General features: G+C 60.7%; 2 protein-coding genes across 2 annotated transcripts; both read right to left on the reverse strand.

Moving 5' to 3' along the window:
• Nucleotides 1-113: 113 nt before the first annotated feature.
• Nucleotides 114-9366, reverse strand: ADISSP (adipose secreted signaling protein). Its single transcript, XM_058837731.1, has 6 exons — nucleotides 9266-9366; nucleotides 8208-8296; nucleotides 6234-6415; nucleotides 4575-4713; nucleotides 1470-1586; nucleotides 114-512 (listed from the first exon to the last, which is right to left on the reverse strand). The coding sequence occupies exons 1-6, from the start codon at nucleotides 9349-9351 to the stop codon at nucleotides 412-414; spliced, it is 714 nt and encodes a 237-aa protein (XP_058693714.1). The 5' UTR covers nucleotides 9352-9366; the 3' UTR covers nucleotides 114-411.
• A 2277-nt stretch (nucleotides 9367-11643) lies between these two features.
• SPEF1 (sperm flagellar 1) lies at nucleotides 11644-16512 on the reverse strand. Its single transcript, XM_058837732.1, has 7 exons — nucleotides 16392-16512; nucleotides 16193-16304; nucleotides 15841-15991; nucleotides 14789-14837; nucleotides 14612-14669; nucleotides 13488-13584; nucleotides 11644-11867 (listed from the first exon to the last, which is right to left on the reverse strand). The coding sequence occupies exons 1-7, from the start codon at nucleotides 16510-16512 to the stop codon at nucleotides 11760-11762; spliced, it is 696 nt and encodes a 231-aa protein (XP_058693715.1). The 3' UTR covers nucleotides 11644-11759.
• Nucleotides 16513-18072: the final 1560 nt, after the last annotated feature.

Below are 18072 nucleotides of genomic sequence, written 5' to 3' on the forward strand. Positions count from 1 at the left end.
TATAGGCACATAAAACCTCCTGAAACTGCTCCTGGTCCTTGTAACATGAGGGGAAAAAAAAAAAATATGGGAAAAGAGGAAAAAAACCCAAGAAAAATCTGAGGAAAACCCAAAAAAAGAGGCGCTGGCAGCAACACAAGGACACAGCTGGAGGACGTGGCCCCAACCCCAGAGCCACGGGGGGGACTCCCTGCTCCCACCCCACATTCCACAGGCAAAATTCCTCCCCCACCCCAGACAACAGGAAAAACTCCCACCCCAAGAGGCACAATTCCCCCAAAACCCCACCCTGGGGCTGCGGGGTGAGGGCGAAGCAGCGGCAGCAGCGACAAGCGGGGTCCCCCCGCCCGCTTTGGGGACCGTCCTGTGCTTTGGGGACTTTGGGGACCCCCGGGGTGGGGGGTTTTGGGGTCAGTCGAAGCCGTGCCAGTCGCTGTGCTCGGAGTCGTATTCCAGCTCGGCGCCCACGCAGCGCACCCCGTCCAGGAGCATCGGCGTCCCGTGGTGACGGTCTGGGGACATCGGGGCACGCGGCTCGGGGACAGCTCTCTGTCCCCTTTGGGGAGGGTGGGAACCCCGCTTTTTTTAGGGGGTTTGGGGGTGGGGTTGTGGCTCCCAGGGGGTTTGTGCATCCCGGGGCTCAGCTGGGTGGGGGGATGTGTCGTCCCTTGTCCTTGTGTCACTGCCGTGGTGACAACCTCAGGGGGCACAGGGGGCAAGGGGGTGTTGGGGTTTACAGGGAGGGTCCCAGGGACCGGGGAAGGGGAGGTTGGTCCCAATGACAAAGAGGTCCCAGTGACAAAGGGGACATCCCAGGGACAAAGGGGGGTCCCAGTGACAAAGGGGGGTCCCAGGGACAAATGGGTCCCAGTGACAAAGGGGTCCCAGGGGTACAGGGGGGTCCCAGTGACAAAGGGGGGTCCCAGTGACAAACTGGGGGTCCCAGGGACAAAGGGAGGATCCCAATGACAAAGGGGTCCCAGGGACAGGGGACATCCCAGTGACAAAGGGGGGTCCCAGTGACAAAGGGGGGTCCAGGGACAAAGGGGGGATCCCAATGACAAAGGGGTCCCAGGGACAGGAGACATCCCAGGGACAAAGGGGGGGGTCCCAGTGACAAACTGGGGGTCCCAGGGACAAAGGGGGGTCCCAGTGACAAAGGGGGGGTCCCAGTGACAAACTGGGGGTCCCAGGGACAAAGGGGGGATCCCAATGACAAAGGGGTCCCAGGGACAGGAGACATCCCAGGGACAAAGGGGGGTCCCAGGCACAGGAGCCCTGGAAACATTGGGGTCACCCCCACCCCCTCCCTTCACCCCTTGCCAGGGCTCTCCTCAACCCCCAGGACGGGGAATTTTTTGGGATGAAATCACCCGTTTTGGACGATTCCTCAGCTGGGAAGACTGGCTGGGGCCTGGTGGGGGTGAGGGGACAGGGAGGGACCCCAGAAGTCCCCCAGAAGCCCTTACCCATGACCCGGGCCTGCACGGTGACCTTGATGTGGCCGGGGCTGTGGCTGGCCAGGAGCAGCTCCTCCTTCAGCACGCCCTCCTTGTGCGCTGTGTACTCGCAGCGCACGCTGTGCCCTGCAGCGGGGACATGGAGGGGCTGCTGGAGCGCTGGCTGTGCCTTCCTGTGCTTTCCTGTGCCTTCCTGATCCATCCTGTGCTTTCCTGATCCTTCCTGTGCCTTCCTGATCCTTCCTGTGCCCTCCTGATCCTTCCTGTGCCTTCCTGATCCTTCCTGTGCTTTCCTGATCCTTCCTGTGCCTTCCTGATCCTTCCTGTGCCCTCCTGATCCTTCCTGTGCCTTCCCAATCCTTCCTGTGCTTTCCTGATCCTTCCTCATTCTTCCTCATCCTTCCTGTGCCCTCCTGATCCTGCCTGTGCCCTCCTGATCCTGCCTGTGCCCTCCTGATCCATCCTGTGCCTTCCTGATCCTTCCTGTGCCCTCCTGATCCTTCCTGGGCCTTCCTGATCCTTCCTGTGCTTTCCTGTGCCTTCCTGATCCTTCCTGTGCCCTCCTGATCCTTCCTGTGCCTTCCTGATCCATCCTCATCCTGCCTGATCCTTCCTCATCCTGCCTGTGCCCTCCTGATCCTTTCTGTGCCTTCCTGGTCCTGTCTGTGCCCTCCTGATCTTCCCTGCGCCTTCCTGATCCATCCTGATCCTTCCTGATCCTGCCTGTACCCTCCTGATCCTTCCTGATCCATCCTGTGCCTTCCTGATCCTTCCTGTGCCCTCCTCATCTTTCCTGTCCTGCCTGAACCCTTCCTATTGTAATAAATTATGGTTGTATTAAAAATTCGGAGTATATAAGAAAGATATGTTTTGTAGAAACAAAACAAAATATAAAGCATGGAAAAGCCTCTCCCCCCCAAGTGGGATGAGGCTTTCTGCCGAGGGGTTGCTGATTACCAGCAACGCCCAAGATAACTAACCAAAACCGGCCCATCAACCCAAACAAACACACAGGACACGGACCATCAGGAAAACAATGACACTGGCTCGGGAAATTATCTACCTCCGGATCCAAGCAACGCCCTGCGGATTCCAGTGGGTAGAGAAACTGATCAATCGAAAAAGACAAGTTCCAAAAGAAAAGCTTCGCCAGACTCAAACATCTCTGTGTCGAAAAAGCAATCAGGGAAAACAAAGGAGGAAACCCGGCCAAGATATTCATCGGCACCAACCCGGATTCCACCACCCTGTCATGAAAAACTTAACTTTGCAACACACAGAGTCTCCTTTGCATGAGAGGAGACTCTGGCCGGACACAAAAATAATGTCATCATTCTAGGTCAGGAAATCCATTCACTGGACAATCAAGGACACTTGGTGAATGGAACTTGCCTGGAATTTTGGCCTGAGGACTTAAAAATCCTATAAAACCCCAATCCTGAGGATGCTCAGACGTGGATTTGGGAAACCTATACCTCCGGTGTAGACCCCTGTCCACCCAGCGCTGCGCTGTTCTTTTTATTGTGGGTTTTTATCGCTGTTTCTGTTTATTATTGTTTTTTTAATAAATTTCTCTTTGATTTTATCCCAAAATTGCCTTTGCATTTATAACACTATCCTTCCCTGACTGCACCCTCCTTATCCTGCCTGCCCTTCCTGAACTTTCCCTGCCCTTCCTGAACCCTCCCTGCCCTGCCTGAGCCCTTCCCATCCTTCCCACCCTGCCTGAATATTCCCTGACTGTCCCCTCCCTGCCCTGCTGTCCCCTCCCTGTCCTGCTGTCCCCCCCCCCCGTCACTCCCGGGGGTTGCCCAGGGTTCCGTTCCCTGCCTCCGGAGGAAATCCCAGCTCCAATCCCGATCCTGTTCCCGATCCCGTTCGTCATCTTGGCCGCAATCCTGGTCCTGTTCCTGATCCCGACCCTGATCCTGGTTCCACTCCTGATCTCGGCTCCAATCCCAGTTCCAATCCCAGCTCCCGGCTCCCGGCTCCCAGCTCCAGTCCTGGTCCTGATTCCATCCTTCATCCCAGTCCCAATTCCAGCTCTGATCCCAGCCCCGATCCCGGTCCCAATCCCGGTCCCGATCCCAGCTCCCGGCTCCAATCCCGGTCCTGAATCCTGCCTTTATCCCAGCACCAATCTCGGCTCCCGGCTCCAATCCCAGTCTCGATCCTGGCTCCCGACTCCAATCCCAGTCCTGATCCTGGCTCCAATCCCAGCCCTGATCCTGGTCCCGATCCTGGCTCCCGGCTCCAATCCCGGTCCCAGTCCCAGTCCTGAATCTTGCCTTTATCCCAGCCCCAATCTCGACTCCCGGCTCCAATCCCAGCCCTGATCCCGGCTCCAATCCCAGTCCTGATCCCGGCTCCAATCCCAATCCCGATCCCGGCTTCAATCCCAGTCCCGATCCGGGTCCAATCCCAGTCCCCATCCCAGTCCCGATCCCGGCTCCAATCCCAGTCCCGATCCCGGTCCAATCCCAGCCCCAATCCCAGTCCTGAATCCTGCCTTTATCCCAGCCCCAATCCCAGCTCCCGGCTCCAATCCTAGTCCCGATCCTGGCTCCAATCCCAGTCCCCATCCCAGCTCCCTGCTCCAATCCCAGTCCTGATCCTGGCTCCCGGCTCCCATCCCAGTCCCGATCCCCATCCCGGTCCCCCTCCCGCCGCGATCCCGATCCCAGCCCCGGTCGGGAATCTCCAAACAAACCCTTTTTTTTTTTGGGATGGAGCCAGCGGCGGGTGGGACAAGCCTGGTCCCCGCCCTGTGACACCGAGGGCCCCGAGGGGACAGGGACGTGGGAAACAGCATCCATTGGCCGTGGGACAACTGGGATGGGAGCGAGGTGGCCCTGGGGACCTGCGGTGACCTCGGAGCGGGACCCGTGTCCCCAAAATCCTGCTCCGCTGTCCCCCGGCACCGCCCCGCTCCCGGATCCCACGGATGTGGCACCGATTGTCCCCAAAGAGGAGGGTGGCACCTCTCGGAGCAAATCCTGTCCCCTCCCTGTCCCTTGTCGGGGTCTGGAGCCCCCCCTCCGGGAAAGGAGAATCCCAACAACACCAAAATAATGGGATTTGGGGACACTGGGGACACCGGAGGGGACTCGGTACCTTCTGGCAGGGAGGTGACGCTGATGACGCGCAGGTTGGGGTTGGGGACAGGGAGGGGACAAATGTCCTTCCCCAGCCTGGGCACGGGGGGCAGCAGGAAGGTGATCTCATACTTGTGGAGGATCTTCAGGAATCCCACCTGGAAAAGCGGGATAATGGGGCGGGAAAAGGGGGGGAGAGGGGCATTGTCACACCCCCCTCCCCCTGCCCTGGGGACAAGGGACACCGGAGAGTCCCCAGGAAGGTGGGGACAGCACCTGGAGAGGAGGAATTGTATCCTAAACATTCCCCCATTAAATCCCGGAGGGCTGGGATTTGTGCCCTAAAAAATTCAGGAAAAAAAAATAAAATTAGGGAATAAGAGGAATAATTCAGGAAATAAATCAGGAAAAGGTAAAAAACACGATGATTTTTCACACACCCCCCCCCCCCAAAAAAAAAACCACAGGAAAAAATATGGAATTTTGGGGTGAAATTTTGGGAATAACGATCCGTGGATGTCACGGGAGCAGGGAGAGGTTTTCCAGCTGTTCCTGGAAAAGGCGGGAGCGCCTCTTCCCATGGAATTTCTCCACCGTCATGACAAAAACCAGAGCCCTCCGGAGCCTTGGAAAAAGCCATTTTGGGAGGGGAGTGAGCTGGGAATGATCCCTGAGGGAGAATCCGGGGTCAGGATCAGGAGGGTGGAATTCCCAAAATCCCCCATGGGCTGGGATCATCCCAAACAGCTGGAAAAGGATCCAGGGAGCTCCTTCCAGAGCCTGAAGAGCTGGAGAGGGACTGGGAACAAGGAATGGAGGGACGGGAGCCAGGGAATGGCTTCCACTGGGAAAGGGGAGATCGGGCTGGGATCTTGGCAAGGAATTCCTGCCTGGGATTCTGCAATTCCCAGATTTGCTGGGGCTGCCCCTGGATCCCTGGGAATACCCAAGGAACCGAATGAGCTCCAAGCTCTTCTCCCCTCCCCAAACCATTCCGGGATTTATCCCTTTAAAACCCTGGAAAAAAGCTCGGCACTGGGGAAAAAACCAAAACAACCCAGGATCTTCTTTTCCCAGGCACATCCCGACCCCACCAGGGACCCCTCCCCATGTCCCCGTGTCCCCGTGGGTGGCACCGCCACCCCCTCATCCCTACGGATCACGCGCAGGGCTCCGGTGGGAAAACAACAACAGCCGCCCCCGGAGCGAGCGCCGGATTTGGGATGGAATTCCGGCCTCCCGCGCCCGCCACGAGGCTCTGACTCAGCGCTGGTGGCAGCTGCAGGTGCCACACGTTGGTGGCACCGCGGGTGGCACCTCGTCCCCTCCGCTGGCGTCGCCCCCGGAGCCCTTGGGAGCCACCCACGGGAATGTGGCCGGGATAACTGGGAAAGGGTGGGAATGGCTGTGGTGGGATCCAGAGCAGCCCCAGAGTCCCCAGAATGGGGCAGAGGAGACAGCGCCACGTGCCCCACGTGTCCCCAAAGCCACCCAGACGTGGCGCTGGATTTGGGGGAAGAACGGGACAATCCCAAACCGGTGCCCTCAGGAGCAGCCTTGGGGATTAACACGGAATTGTGGGGTGGGAAAGCCTCAAAATCCGGGAATTTTCAGGAGTTGGGAGCTCTGGAGTGCCCGGGGGAGGGTGACATCCCCCTGATGTCCCCCTGTCCCCAACCTTGACCAGGAAGTGGCCGTCCTTGTCCTGTGTCACCATCACGGCTGAGTCGTGCAGCTGCTCCTGGAAGTGGACGTGGCCGTGGGTCCCCTCCTGGGGGTGGTGGCCCTGTGTCCCCTCCTGGGGGTGGCCCTGGGTCCCCTCGGGGGCGAAGCGCACTCCTGTCCCCTTCGCCTTGCTGCCTGCAGGTGACAAAGCCCCGCCCCGGGTCACAGCCGTGCCACCGAGGGAGGTGGCCTCGCCTTGGGGACACGGGCGGAGCGTGGTGGCACCTGGAAGGGCTTCCCTGTCACCCCCTCCCTGTGTCACCAGGGACACAGGGGACCTGTGGTGACAGCTCCTCTCCAAGCAGGGACCGGCCACCAGCTGGTGTCCAGAGGGTCCCCAAGTGTCCCCAAGTCTCCCTAAGGGTCCCCAAGTCTCCCTAAGGGTCCCCAAGTGTCCCCAAGTGTCCCCAAGGGTCTCCAAGTGTCCCCAGGCTCGGCAGGCTCCGCTCCCTCCTGTGATGTCCTTAGGACAAGTGACACAGGGACACAGGGACAGAGGGACAGAGGGACAAAGGTGACCACAGCCAACTCCCCTCTGAGCAGGGACCGGCCACCAGCTGATGTCCAGAGGGTCCCCAGGTGTCCCCAAGGGTCCCCAAGTGTCCCCAGGCTCGGCAGGCTCCGCTCCCTCCTCGGGCCGAGCGGTGCCACGGGGAAGGTGACACGGGCAAGGTGACACGGCTGTGACAAAGCCAGCAGGACAGCGCCAGGGCCCTGCGGGGGAGGCCACCAGCTTGGGGACAGCGCTGTCCCCACGGAGGCTCAAATTCCGTGGGATTTTCCACGTGCGCCGCTTCCATGGAAAATCCGCCCCTTCCTCCTCCTCCTCCTCCTCCTCCTCCTCCCGCCGAGCCCCGGCCCCGCTCCCAGCTGGCAGCAGATTGTCACCGCCGCCAGCAGCAGATTGTCGCCTCCCTTGTCGCCTGAAGAAAAGGCTCTTTGTGCTGGCAGCGCCGGGAATCCCGGGATTTAATGAGCCGGGATTTAATGAGCCGCGATTTAATGAGCCGCGATTTAAGGTCCCGCCATTGTTCGGCCCCCAAAGCCCCTCCCGCACTCCTGGGTGGGAGCGGGAGGGGACAGCGAGGGGACACGGTGACAGCGTGGGGACACACGTGGGGACACGCGGGGGACCCTCCCGGGTGGCACCGTGGCGATCCCAAAGGATCTGCGGGGATCCCGGATCCCAAATCCCAGCCCGGGAATCCCAAACCTCGGGAATCCCAAATAAACCCTTGTCACCCTGGTGGCACTTGGGGACAGCATTTGGCCACCCCCTCCCGGGCACGGACCCTCTGGAAAGAGTGGGATTGGAGCAGGAGGAAGGTGGGAATTTTTCCCGGGAAAATTCCCGCCGGGAATCGGCTGGGCCGGGATTGGGGAGTCCCAGCCCGGGGACTTTGGGTGGCTTCGGGAGGGGACAGCAACCAGGGAATCCCAAATCGGGAATCTGGGATTTGTGGGATCAGGGAATCCCTTGGATCTGGGATTTGTGGGAGCAGGGAATCCCCTGGATCTGGGATTTATGGGATCAGAACCTGCTGGACCCTGGGGGTCACCGCGTCCCCCCCCCAGGGGGGGGCTCAGGGTCCCCTCCAGGATGTCCCCAACCCTTTTCTTTTTTTTCCTGGGAATCTCCTGAGGCTCTCCCGGCCTCATCCCAGCGGGAAGGAGCCGCCCCCAGCCCCATTCCCAAGGAAATTCCCGGAGCGCAAAGGAGCCGGAATCCCCCCAAGGTTCCTCGGGATTCGTCTCAGCCAAATCCCTGGACGGGGCAGAGTGACCCCAAAAACTCCGGGAAACCCCTCAAATCCCTGGATAGGGACAGAGGGAAGGACCAGGGACAGAAGGGACCCCCCCAAAACTCCGGGAAAATCCCAAATCCCTGGATCCGGGCAGGGGACAGGGAAGGGATTTGGGGACTCACCTTTGCCCGCTGTCGCCATCTGTCCCCTGCGCCGTCCGTCCCTGTCGCTGTCCCCAACTTCAGCGGCCGGGGGGCATCGTCCGGGAATTCTGCGGGAATGGGATGGGAATGGGAAGGCGCCAATTCCGTCCCATTGAGGGGACAGCGGTGGCACCTTGGTGGCCCCGTGGTGGCCCCGAGGTGGCCCCGAGGTGGCCGCGATCCTGGCGGGGAGGAGCCTGCGGCAGCGCCAGGGCCTGGAATGGGCATTCCCTCATCCCAAATCTCCGGGAAAAGCGGGAATTAGGGAATTCCCTCCCCCAAGCGTGCCTCAGTTTCTCCCTTTATTATTATTTTTTTTTTTTTTTCTTTTAATCCCCCCAAAAAAAACGTCTCCGAGGTTTGGGAATCTTTTCCAGGCTGGAAGCAGCGACGCAGATCCCAAACTTGGAGCCCTTCCCAAATCGCTTTTTCCCGGGATAAGCGGCGCGCGGAGATTCCCACCGCCAGCCGGGAATTCGGGATGCGACATCCCCAAAAAATCCCCTGGATGGAATCGGAGGGTCAAACCTCCTCCTCCTCCTCCCTGGAAGGACCGGACCGGGAATGCCAGCAGGAATTTGGGAAGTGGAAACCCCAAAACGGCCCCGCCAACGAAACGCCGGGGAACCCACGGGAAAAAAAAAAAAAAAAAAAACCAAACCAACAAAATTTCGGGAAAAACGGGATAAAAGAAAACCGAGCTGGAAGGGGGGAGCTTCTCCCGAGGGAGAGGGGGAAATCCAGGGATTTGGGGGCGTCTCAAGCCGCACTGGGCGGGGGAGGGGAGAGGCGTCCCCGGACCTGGGGACCGGGGTGACAGCAGCAGGGGACCCCAGGAGGGGACACGGCGAGGGGACACCGGGGCCGCGTCTGTCCCCCCGCCCCTTTCCCGAGCGCTCCCAGCCCGGTTTTCCCTCCGCCATCACCCGCGGCCCGGCAGCGCTTCCGCGGGGCTCCCCCGGTCCCTTCGCCACCCCGCGGGTGTCCCCGATGTCCCCCCTCAATGTCCCCCTCCGGTGTCGCCATGCCCCGCTCACCCCGCCGCTCCCGCTGCCCGCTTCCCGCTGTGGGGACACGCCCCCTCGCTCCTATTGGCTGGCGCGCCCCCACCTCGCGCTGCCATTGGTGGGCGCGCACGCCGGTCACGCCTTCAGGCCACGCCTCAGGCAGCGCTTAACGGCGTTGCTAAGGGGCGGGACTGTTGCTAAGGGGCGGGGTTAGGGGCGGGGCTAAGGGGCGGGGCAGCCAATGGGGAAGGGCGCGCGCTGCGGGGCGCCGCCTTGTGGGCGGCGGGGGAAATGCGGGGGCGTTGCCATGGGAACGGGGAGGGGCGGGAGAGCGGCCTTCCCTTCCCTTCCCTTCCCTTCCCTTCCCTTCCCTTCCCTTCCCTTCCCTTCCCTTCCCTTCCCTTCCCTTCCCTTCCCTTCCCTTCCCTTCCCTTCCCTTCCCTTCCCTTCCCTTCCCTTCCCTTCCCTTCCCTTCCCTTCCCTTCCCTTCCCTTCCCTTCCCTTCCCTTCCCTTCCCTTCCCTGTCAATCCCATTCCATCTCCATTCCATCCCATCCACCTCATCCCGTTTGATCCGATTTCATTCCCTGCCCATCTCATTTTCTCTCATCCTCTCTCATCCCATCCCATCCCATCCCAAATTATCCCAATTCCTTCCCATCCCAATCCTATTCCATCCATTTATCTCATCCTATTTCATGCCAGTCTCATCCCATCCCATCCCATCCCATCCCATCCCATCCCATCCCATCCCATCCCATCCCATCCCATCCCATCCCATCCCATCCCATCCCATCCCATCCCATCCCATCCCATCCCATCCCATCCCATCCCATCCCATCCCATGGATCCCATCCCATGGATACAACCCCAAACCCAATCCCAATCCCAATCCCAGTCCCAATCCCAATCCCAGTCCCAGTCCCAATCCCAATCTCAATCCCAGCTCACCGCCCAGCCCGGGATCATCCAGCCTCGTCCTTCCTGTCCCCATCCCGACCTCCGTGTCCCTTCCCGCTGGGACAGGGGACAGGGAACGGCCACATCCCATTGGGACACGGCAAACGCCGCCGGTTCCGGCCCGGAGAGCACCGGGATTGTCCCCCGGGAATGCCAGGGGGACAGTGGGGGGACACAGGAGGGACAGAGGGGACAATGTCACCTCCGGGGGGACAGCGGGGGGACACGGGAGGGACAGAGGGGACAGTGTCACCCCCGCGGGAGGGCTGCTCCAGCTGCGGGAACGCTTAAAAACCCTGGATCCACATTCCCAGAAATCTGGGATCCACATTCCCAGGGATCCCCAGAGCCCCCCGGCCGTGTCCTTGTCACCGGCGCCGTGACGTCACACCCGGCTTGTCCCCAAGGGAGGGGACACCAGGGCCCGGTTTGTCCCCTGCCATTCCTACATGGGCCGGAAATTCCAGCTTTTCCCGAAAAAGCCACTCTGGTCCCCAGAGCCACCCCTGGGAGTGTCCCCGTGCCTGGGGATGTCACCTGAGGGGAGGAGGGACACACAGAGGGATGTCGCTGTCACCTCCCAGCGCCGGGCGCGGATTTACTCCGGGATTACAAAAACAACGGGATTTGGGAAGGGATTAAATCCCGGCGGCCACCGCGTCCCCAGAATGTCCCCAAAATGTCCCCAGGGTGTCCGCAGGGTGTCCCCACAGTGTCCCCAGGGTGTCCCCACCGCGTCCCCAGAATGTCCCCAGGGTGTCCCCACTCTGTTATCCCCGTGGTGCTGTCCCCCTCCTCTCCCCCGATGTCCCCCCTGCCACTCTGCTGTCCCCACGGTGTCCCTACACTGTCCCCACCCTGCTGTCCCCTCTCTGGTGTCCCCACGGTGTCCCTACACTGTCCCCACCCTGCTGTCCCCTCTCTGGTGTCCCCACAGTGTCCCTGCCCTGATGTCCTCGCGCCGATGTCCCCCACAGTGTCCCCATCGTGTCCCCACACTGCCACCTCTACCCTCATGTCCTCACCCTGCTGTGCCCAGTGATGTCCCCATAGTGCCATCCCCCTTTTGTCCCCACTGTGTCCCCACCGCTGTCCCCTCTGCTGTCCCCTCCCCACTGTCCCCATCGTGTCCCCAGTGTCCCCACTGTGTCTCCCACACGGTCCTCCCCATTGTCCCCGCCGTGTCCCCTCTGTCCCCACTGCTGTCCCCTCCCCGCTGTCCCCACAGTGTCACCACCGTGTCCCCACCGTGTCCCCTCTGTCCGCATTGTCCCCAGTGTCTCCACCGTGCCCCCGCCGTGTTCCCTCTGTCCCTGTTGTCCCCTCTGTCCCCGCCGTGTCCCCACCGTGTCCCCATTGTCCCCTCTGTCCCCGCCGTGTCCCCTCACTGCCAGCCAGGATCCAACACTTTAATTCCCAGCGCCGGAGCCGCGCCGGGCACTGGGCGAACTGGGACGCCCTGGGAGCCACTGGGAGCCCCCGGGCTGTCCCCGAGCTGTCCCCAGGCTGTCCCCGGGGCTGTCCCCCGGTGCCACCGCGGTGTCGCTGCTGTCGCTGTCGCCTGTCAGCGGCGGTGGCCCTGCAGCTGCTGCAGCCGCCGGCTCAGGTCGTCGATGCGGAGATTTTTGAGGAGCAGGAGCTGCTCCAGCCGCCCCACCTTGGCCTGCAGGATCTGCCATTCCCGAGGGATTTGGGGGCTCAAATCCCAAATCCCCAAATCCCAAATCCCCGAATCCCAAATCCCCCAAATCCTCAAATCCTCAAACCAATTCCCGCCTCAGGGAATGTGAGGAAAGGGAATTTTGGCTTTTTTTTTCCTCACAGATTGGGGGAAACTGAGGCGGGTGAGGATTTGGGGTTCCGATCGAAGCCCCTTTTCCCCAAAAAAAAAAGGGAATTCCAGATATCCCGCTGTTCCCATCCCACAGAATCCAAGCGCTTGCCAGAATTTATACCTGCGGTGGGAAAATCCGGGATTTCAGGGAAAAATTGGAAAGACGGGGAAAAGCAGGGAAAGGGGGGCAGGGAAAAATTTCGGGAAGGGGGAAGTGGGAAAAACCGGGAAAAGCCGGATGGGGGGACAGGGAAAAGCCGGGAAGGAGGACAAGGAAAAGCCGGGAAATGTCGGGAAGGGGAGAAAGGGAAAAAGCCGGGAAGGAGGACAGGGATAATTTTAGGGAAGGAGGAACTGAGAAAAGCCGGGATAGGGGGACAGAGAAAATCCAGGAAAAGTCGGGAAAGGGGGAAAGGGAAAAGCCGGGAAAAGTCGAGAAAGGGAGAAAAGGAAAGCCGGGAATGAGGGACAGGGAAAATCCGGGAAAAGCCAGGAAAGGGGGAAAGGGAAACACCGGGAAAAGCCGGGATAGGGGGACAGGGAAAAGCCAAGAAAAGCCGGGAAAAGCAGGGGAGGGGGGAAGAGAAAAGCCGGGAAAAGGGGAAAGAGAAACACCGGGAAAAGCAGGGTTGGGGGATCAGGGAAAAGCCGGGAAGGAGGACAGGGATAATTTTAGGGAAGGAGGAACCGAAAAAAGTCGGGATAGGGGGACGGGGAAAAGCCGGGAAAATCCGGGGAGGGGGGGAAAGGGAAAAGCCGGGAATAAGGACAAGGAAAAGCCAGGAAAGGGGGAAAGGGAAAAACCGGGAAAAGCCGGGATAGGGAGAACAGGGAAAAGCCGGGAAGGAGGACAGGGATAATTTTAGAGAAGGAGGAACCGAGAAAAGTCGGGATAGGAGGACGGGAAAAAGCCGGGAAAAGTCGAGAAGGGGAGAACGGGAAAGCCGGGAAAAGCCGGGAAAGGGGGAAAGGGAAAAGCCAGGAAAGGGGGAAAGGGAAAAACCGGGAAAAGCAGGGTAGGGGGAACAGGGAAAAGCCGGGAGGGAGGACAAGGAAAAGCCGGGAAAAAGTCGGGAAGGGGAGAAAGGGAAAAGCCGGGACTGAGGGACAGGGAAAAGCCGGGAAAGGGGAAAAGGGAAAATCCGGGAAAAGTCGGGTAGGGGAAACAGAAAAAAGCCGGGAAAGAGGACAGGGATAATTTTAGGGAAGGAGGAACGGAGAAAAGCCGGGATAGAGGGACAGGGAAAAGCCGGGAAAGGGGGAACAGGGAAAAGCCTGGAAGGAGGACAGGGATAATTTTAGGGAAGGAGGAACCGAGGAAAGCTGGGAGAAGCCGGGAGAAGCCGGGAAAAGCCGGGAAGAAGGGCGGGGGGACAGGACAGTGTCGCGTGTGTCCCCCCTGGGATGTCCCCGCGCATCCAGGATCGCTCCCGGCACCGGGATTTGGGATGGGCTCACCTGGATCGTGTCCCGCGCCAGATGCAGCGCCTGCTCGCGCTCGGCCAGCTGCTGTCGCATGTCCCCAGGGCCAGCCCCGGCCGGGAATGTCACCGCCCTGGCACGGGGACAGCGCCCTGGGGACAGGCACTGACCCCTCCTGCGGCCCCCCCCAAATCCCGGCCCCCGATCCCATGGGAATGTCCCGACCTCCGCGGGGACAGCCGGGGACACCGCAGTGACCCCCCCAAAGCTCAAAGTGACCCCCCAGGCACCTCCCAGGGACCCCAAAACCACACAGGGACCCCCTGACCCACACAAGGACCCCCAAACCCCCAGACCTTCCTCAGTGACCCCCAAACCCCCCAGTGACCCCCCCAAACCCCACACAAGGACCCCAAACCCCACACAGGGACCCTCAGACCCCCATGGGGACCCCCAAACTCCCCTCAGTGACTCCCTGACCCCTCCCCACCCCCATAGGGACCCCCAAACCCCACAGGGAGCCCCTGACCCACACAAGGACCCCAAACCCCACACAAGGACCCCCAGACCTTACTCAGTGACCCCCCCAAACCCCACACAATGACCCTCAGACCCCCATGGGGACCCCCAAAACCCTTTCAGTGACTCCCTGACCCCCACACCCTCATAGGGACCCCCAAACCCCACACAGGGACCCCCCCAAACCCCACAGGGAGCCCCTGACCCCACACAAGGACCTCAAACCCAACACAAGGACCCCAAACCCCACACAAGGACCCCAAATCCCACACAAGGACCCCCCCAAACCCCTCAGGGACCCCCCCAAACCCCACAGGGAGCCCCTGACCCATACAAGGACCCCCAAACCCCACATAAGGACCCCCAGACCCTCATGAGGACTCCCCAAACCCCACAGGGAGCCCCTGACGCACACAAGGACCCCAGACCCTCATGAAGAGCCCCCGAACCCCTCAATGACCCCCCCAAAACCCCCTCAATGAACCCCCCCCAAACCCCACAAGTGCCCCAGACCCCCCCAGTGACCCCCTGATCACTGCAGTGACCCCCAAACCGCCACCAAGACCCCCCAAACCTCCTCAATGACCCCAAAAAAGACCCCCCCGACCCCAAGAGGGTCCCGGCCCCTTCCCAGCCCTCACCTGGCAGCGCCCTCCTGGCTGCAGCCCCTTCCCGAATCGCTCTGGACCTTGGGATGGCCTGGAAAATCCCACAGGGATGGGTGGGGGCACCTGCCCGGACACAGCTGTCCCCTCCCAGAGACCCCAAAAATCCCAGTGGGGGATTTTGGGGATCCCTTTTCCCTCCCCTATCCTTACCTGTGTCCAGGTATCCGCCCTCCTCCCGCGCTGCCGGCTCCGCTGGGGGCTGCGAGGAGAGGCAGGAAAAGGGGGAAAGGCAGGAAAAGCCCTGGAACACCTGGAATACCTGGGACACCCTCCTGCCACCAGCCCCAGGTGGATCCTTGGGCACTCCCGGGGATCCAGGGACAGCCCCAGCAAATCTGGGAATTGCAGAATCCCAGGCAGGAATTCCTTGCCAAGATCCCAGCCCAATCTCCCCTTTCCCTTGGGAAGCCATTCCCTGGCTCCTGTCCCTCCAACTCTTGTCCACTTTTCTTGGTCTCTATCCCTAAAATCCAACCATTCCCTTTCCCCCCCGTTTTTTCCCTTTTTTTTTCTCCTTTTTTCCTCCTTTTTTTTTTTTTTTTGGCCTTTCCCCCCTCTTTTTTCCCCATTTCTTTCCCTTTTTCCCTCTCCAGTTCTCTTGGAGCCCCGTTATGCCATACAAGGGGCTCGAAAGATTCCCGGGAATTTTCCCTTCTCCACATGAACATTCCCAGCTCTCCCAGCCTGGCTCCAGAATCTTGGAATGAGTTGGGTGGGAAAGGGACCGGGAATCCCAACCCATTCCACGGCAGGGACAAATTCCATGATCCCAGGTGGATCCAATCCCAATGTCCAACCCAGCCTTGGGCATTCCCAGGGATCGAGGGATCCACAGGAAATCTGGGAATTGCAGAATCCCAGGCAGGAATTCCTTGCCAAGATCCCAGCCCAATCTCCCCTTTCCCTTGGGAAGCCATTCCCTGGCTCCTGTCCCTGCAGCCCTTGGCCCCAGTCCCTCTCCAGCTCTCCTGGAGCCCCTGCAGGGACTCTCAGCATTCCCTGCATTTTGCCCTTCTCCAGGGGAACATTCCCAGCTCTCCCAGCCTGGCTCCAGAGCAGAATCCTGGAATGGTTTGTGTTGGGAGCGCCCTTAAATCCCATCCAGGGATTCCCTAATCCCGCGTTGCTGTAAACCCCAATGTCCAACATTTCCTGGGACACTTCCATTCCCTGGGAATTCCCCATTCCCGGGATTTCCTCACCTGCCCGGCCCCTTCCTTCCTCTGCCTCTGCCTCTCCTGGATTTTCTCCCGCAGGAGCTGCAGGAGCTGCTCGGCCATTCCCGGCCGGCTCCGCACCAGCTGCTGGATCATCTCCTCCGGGACGCGCAAATTCAGCTTACTCAGCACTTTCCTAAAATTTGGGATGGATGGAACAGCCCGGGGAGGTGACAGAAGGACCCGGGGGGACACGGGGGGGACACCAATCCCCACCCGCAGCACTCCGGGGTGGCTCTGTGGGCACACGGGGTGTGACAAACGAGGGGGGACACCGCCCCCAGGCCTGGTGGGGACACTCTGGGGACACCCCGGGAGGTCACTCGGGTCCCCCTACCTGTTGAGGTGGCCCCAGTTGGCGACTTTCTGCGCCGTGGAGCTCGTGGGCACAAAACTGTGCAGCTCCACCAGGGAGGGGAAGAAGAACTTCACCACCTCGGCCGCCAGCACTGCGGGGACAGCGGGGACACGCTGGGGGTGGCACCGGCGGGGACAGCCCGTCCCGGCCACCCCGCCGTGTCCCCCCTGAGGCCAACCCCCGTCGCTGAAGTCGCGGGCGATGTTCCTGCGCGGCCGCGACAGCGGCACCGTGTCCAGCCAGCGGTACAGGGACACCAGCGACGTGTCCGGGCTCGGGCCCGGCCCCTCGGCCGCCATCAGGGCCCGGCCACAGCGTCGCTGCTGCCATGGTAACGGGGGCGGGGCTTAATGGGAGCGTCGCTGCTGCCATGGTAACGGGGGCGGGGCTTAATGGGAGCGTCGTTGCTACCATGGCAACGGGGGCGGGGCTTAATGGGAGCGTCTCGGTGCCATGGCAATGGGGGTGGGGATTCATGGGAGCGTCGCAGTGCCATGGCAACGGGGGCGGGGCTTAGTGAGAGCATCACTGCTGCCATGGCAATGGGGCGGGGCTTAATGGGAGCTTCACTGCTGCCATGGCAACGGGGGCGGGGCTTAATTGGAGCGTCGCTGCTGCCATGGTAACGGGGCGGGGCCTCATGAGAGCGTCTCGGTGCCATGGCAATGGGGCGGGGCCTCATGAGAGCGTCTCGGTGCCATAGCAACGGGGGGCAGGACTTCATAGGAGCGTCGAGGTGCCATGGCAACGGGGCGGGGCCTAATGGGAGCATCGCTGCTGCCATGGCAACAGGGGCGGGGCTTAATGAGAGCATCGCTGCTGCCGTGGCAACAGGGGCGGTGCTTCATGAGAGCGTGGCGGTACCATGGCAATGGGGGCGGGGCTTAGTGAGAGCATCACTGCTGCCATGGCAATGGGGCGGGGCTTAATGAGAGCATCGGTATTGCCATGACAAAGGGGGCGGGGCCTCATGGGAGTGTCATGGTGTCATGGCAATGGGGCGGGGCCTAATCGGAGCATCATGGTGCCATGGCAACATGGGCGGGGCTTAATGAGAGCATCGCTGCTGCCATGGCAACAGGGGCGGGGCTTCAGGGAGCATTTTGGTCCCATGGCAACGGTGGCGTGGCTTAAAGGGATAATCCCATTGCCATGGCAATGGAGGCGGGGCTTATCAGAAGGGTCACAGTGCCATGGCAATGGGGGCAGGGCCTGCAGGGAGCATCCTATTGCCATGGAAACGGGGGATGGGATTTGGGTACCGGGATGGGATATGGACACCGGGGATGGGATATGGACACCATGGATGGGATATGGACACCATGGATGGGATATGGACACCAGAGTGGGATATGGACACTGTGGATGGGATATGGACACCAGGGATGGGATATGGACACCGGGATGGGATATGGACACCGTGGATGGGATATGGACACCAGGGATGGGATATGGACACCGGGATGGGATATGGACACTGAGATGGGATATGGACACCATGGATGGGATATGGACACCATGGATGGGCTATGGACACCATGGATGGGATATGGAAACTGGGATGGGATATGGACACCATGGAGGGGATATGGACACTGGGATGGGATATGAACACTGGGATGGGATATGGACACCAGAGTGGGATATGGACACCATGGAGGGGATCTGGACACTGGGATGGGATCTGGACACCATGGATGGTATATGGACACCAGGATGGGATATGGACACTGGGATGGGATACAGACACCATGTATGGGATATGGACACCGTGGATGGGATATGGACACCGTGGATGGGATATGGACACCATGGAGGGGATCTGGACACTGGGATGGGATATGGACACCGTGGATGGG

This window comes from Poecile atricapillus, chromosome 4 (genome assembly GCF_030490865.1).
Source record: "Poecile atricapillus isolate bPoeAtr1 chromosome 4, bPoeAtr1.hap1, whole genome shotgun sequence".
In the NCBI taxonomy this organism is placed as follows: Eukaryota; Metazoa; Chordata; class Aves; order Passeriformes; family Paridae; genus Poecile; species Poecile atricapillus.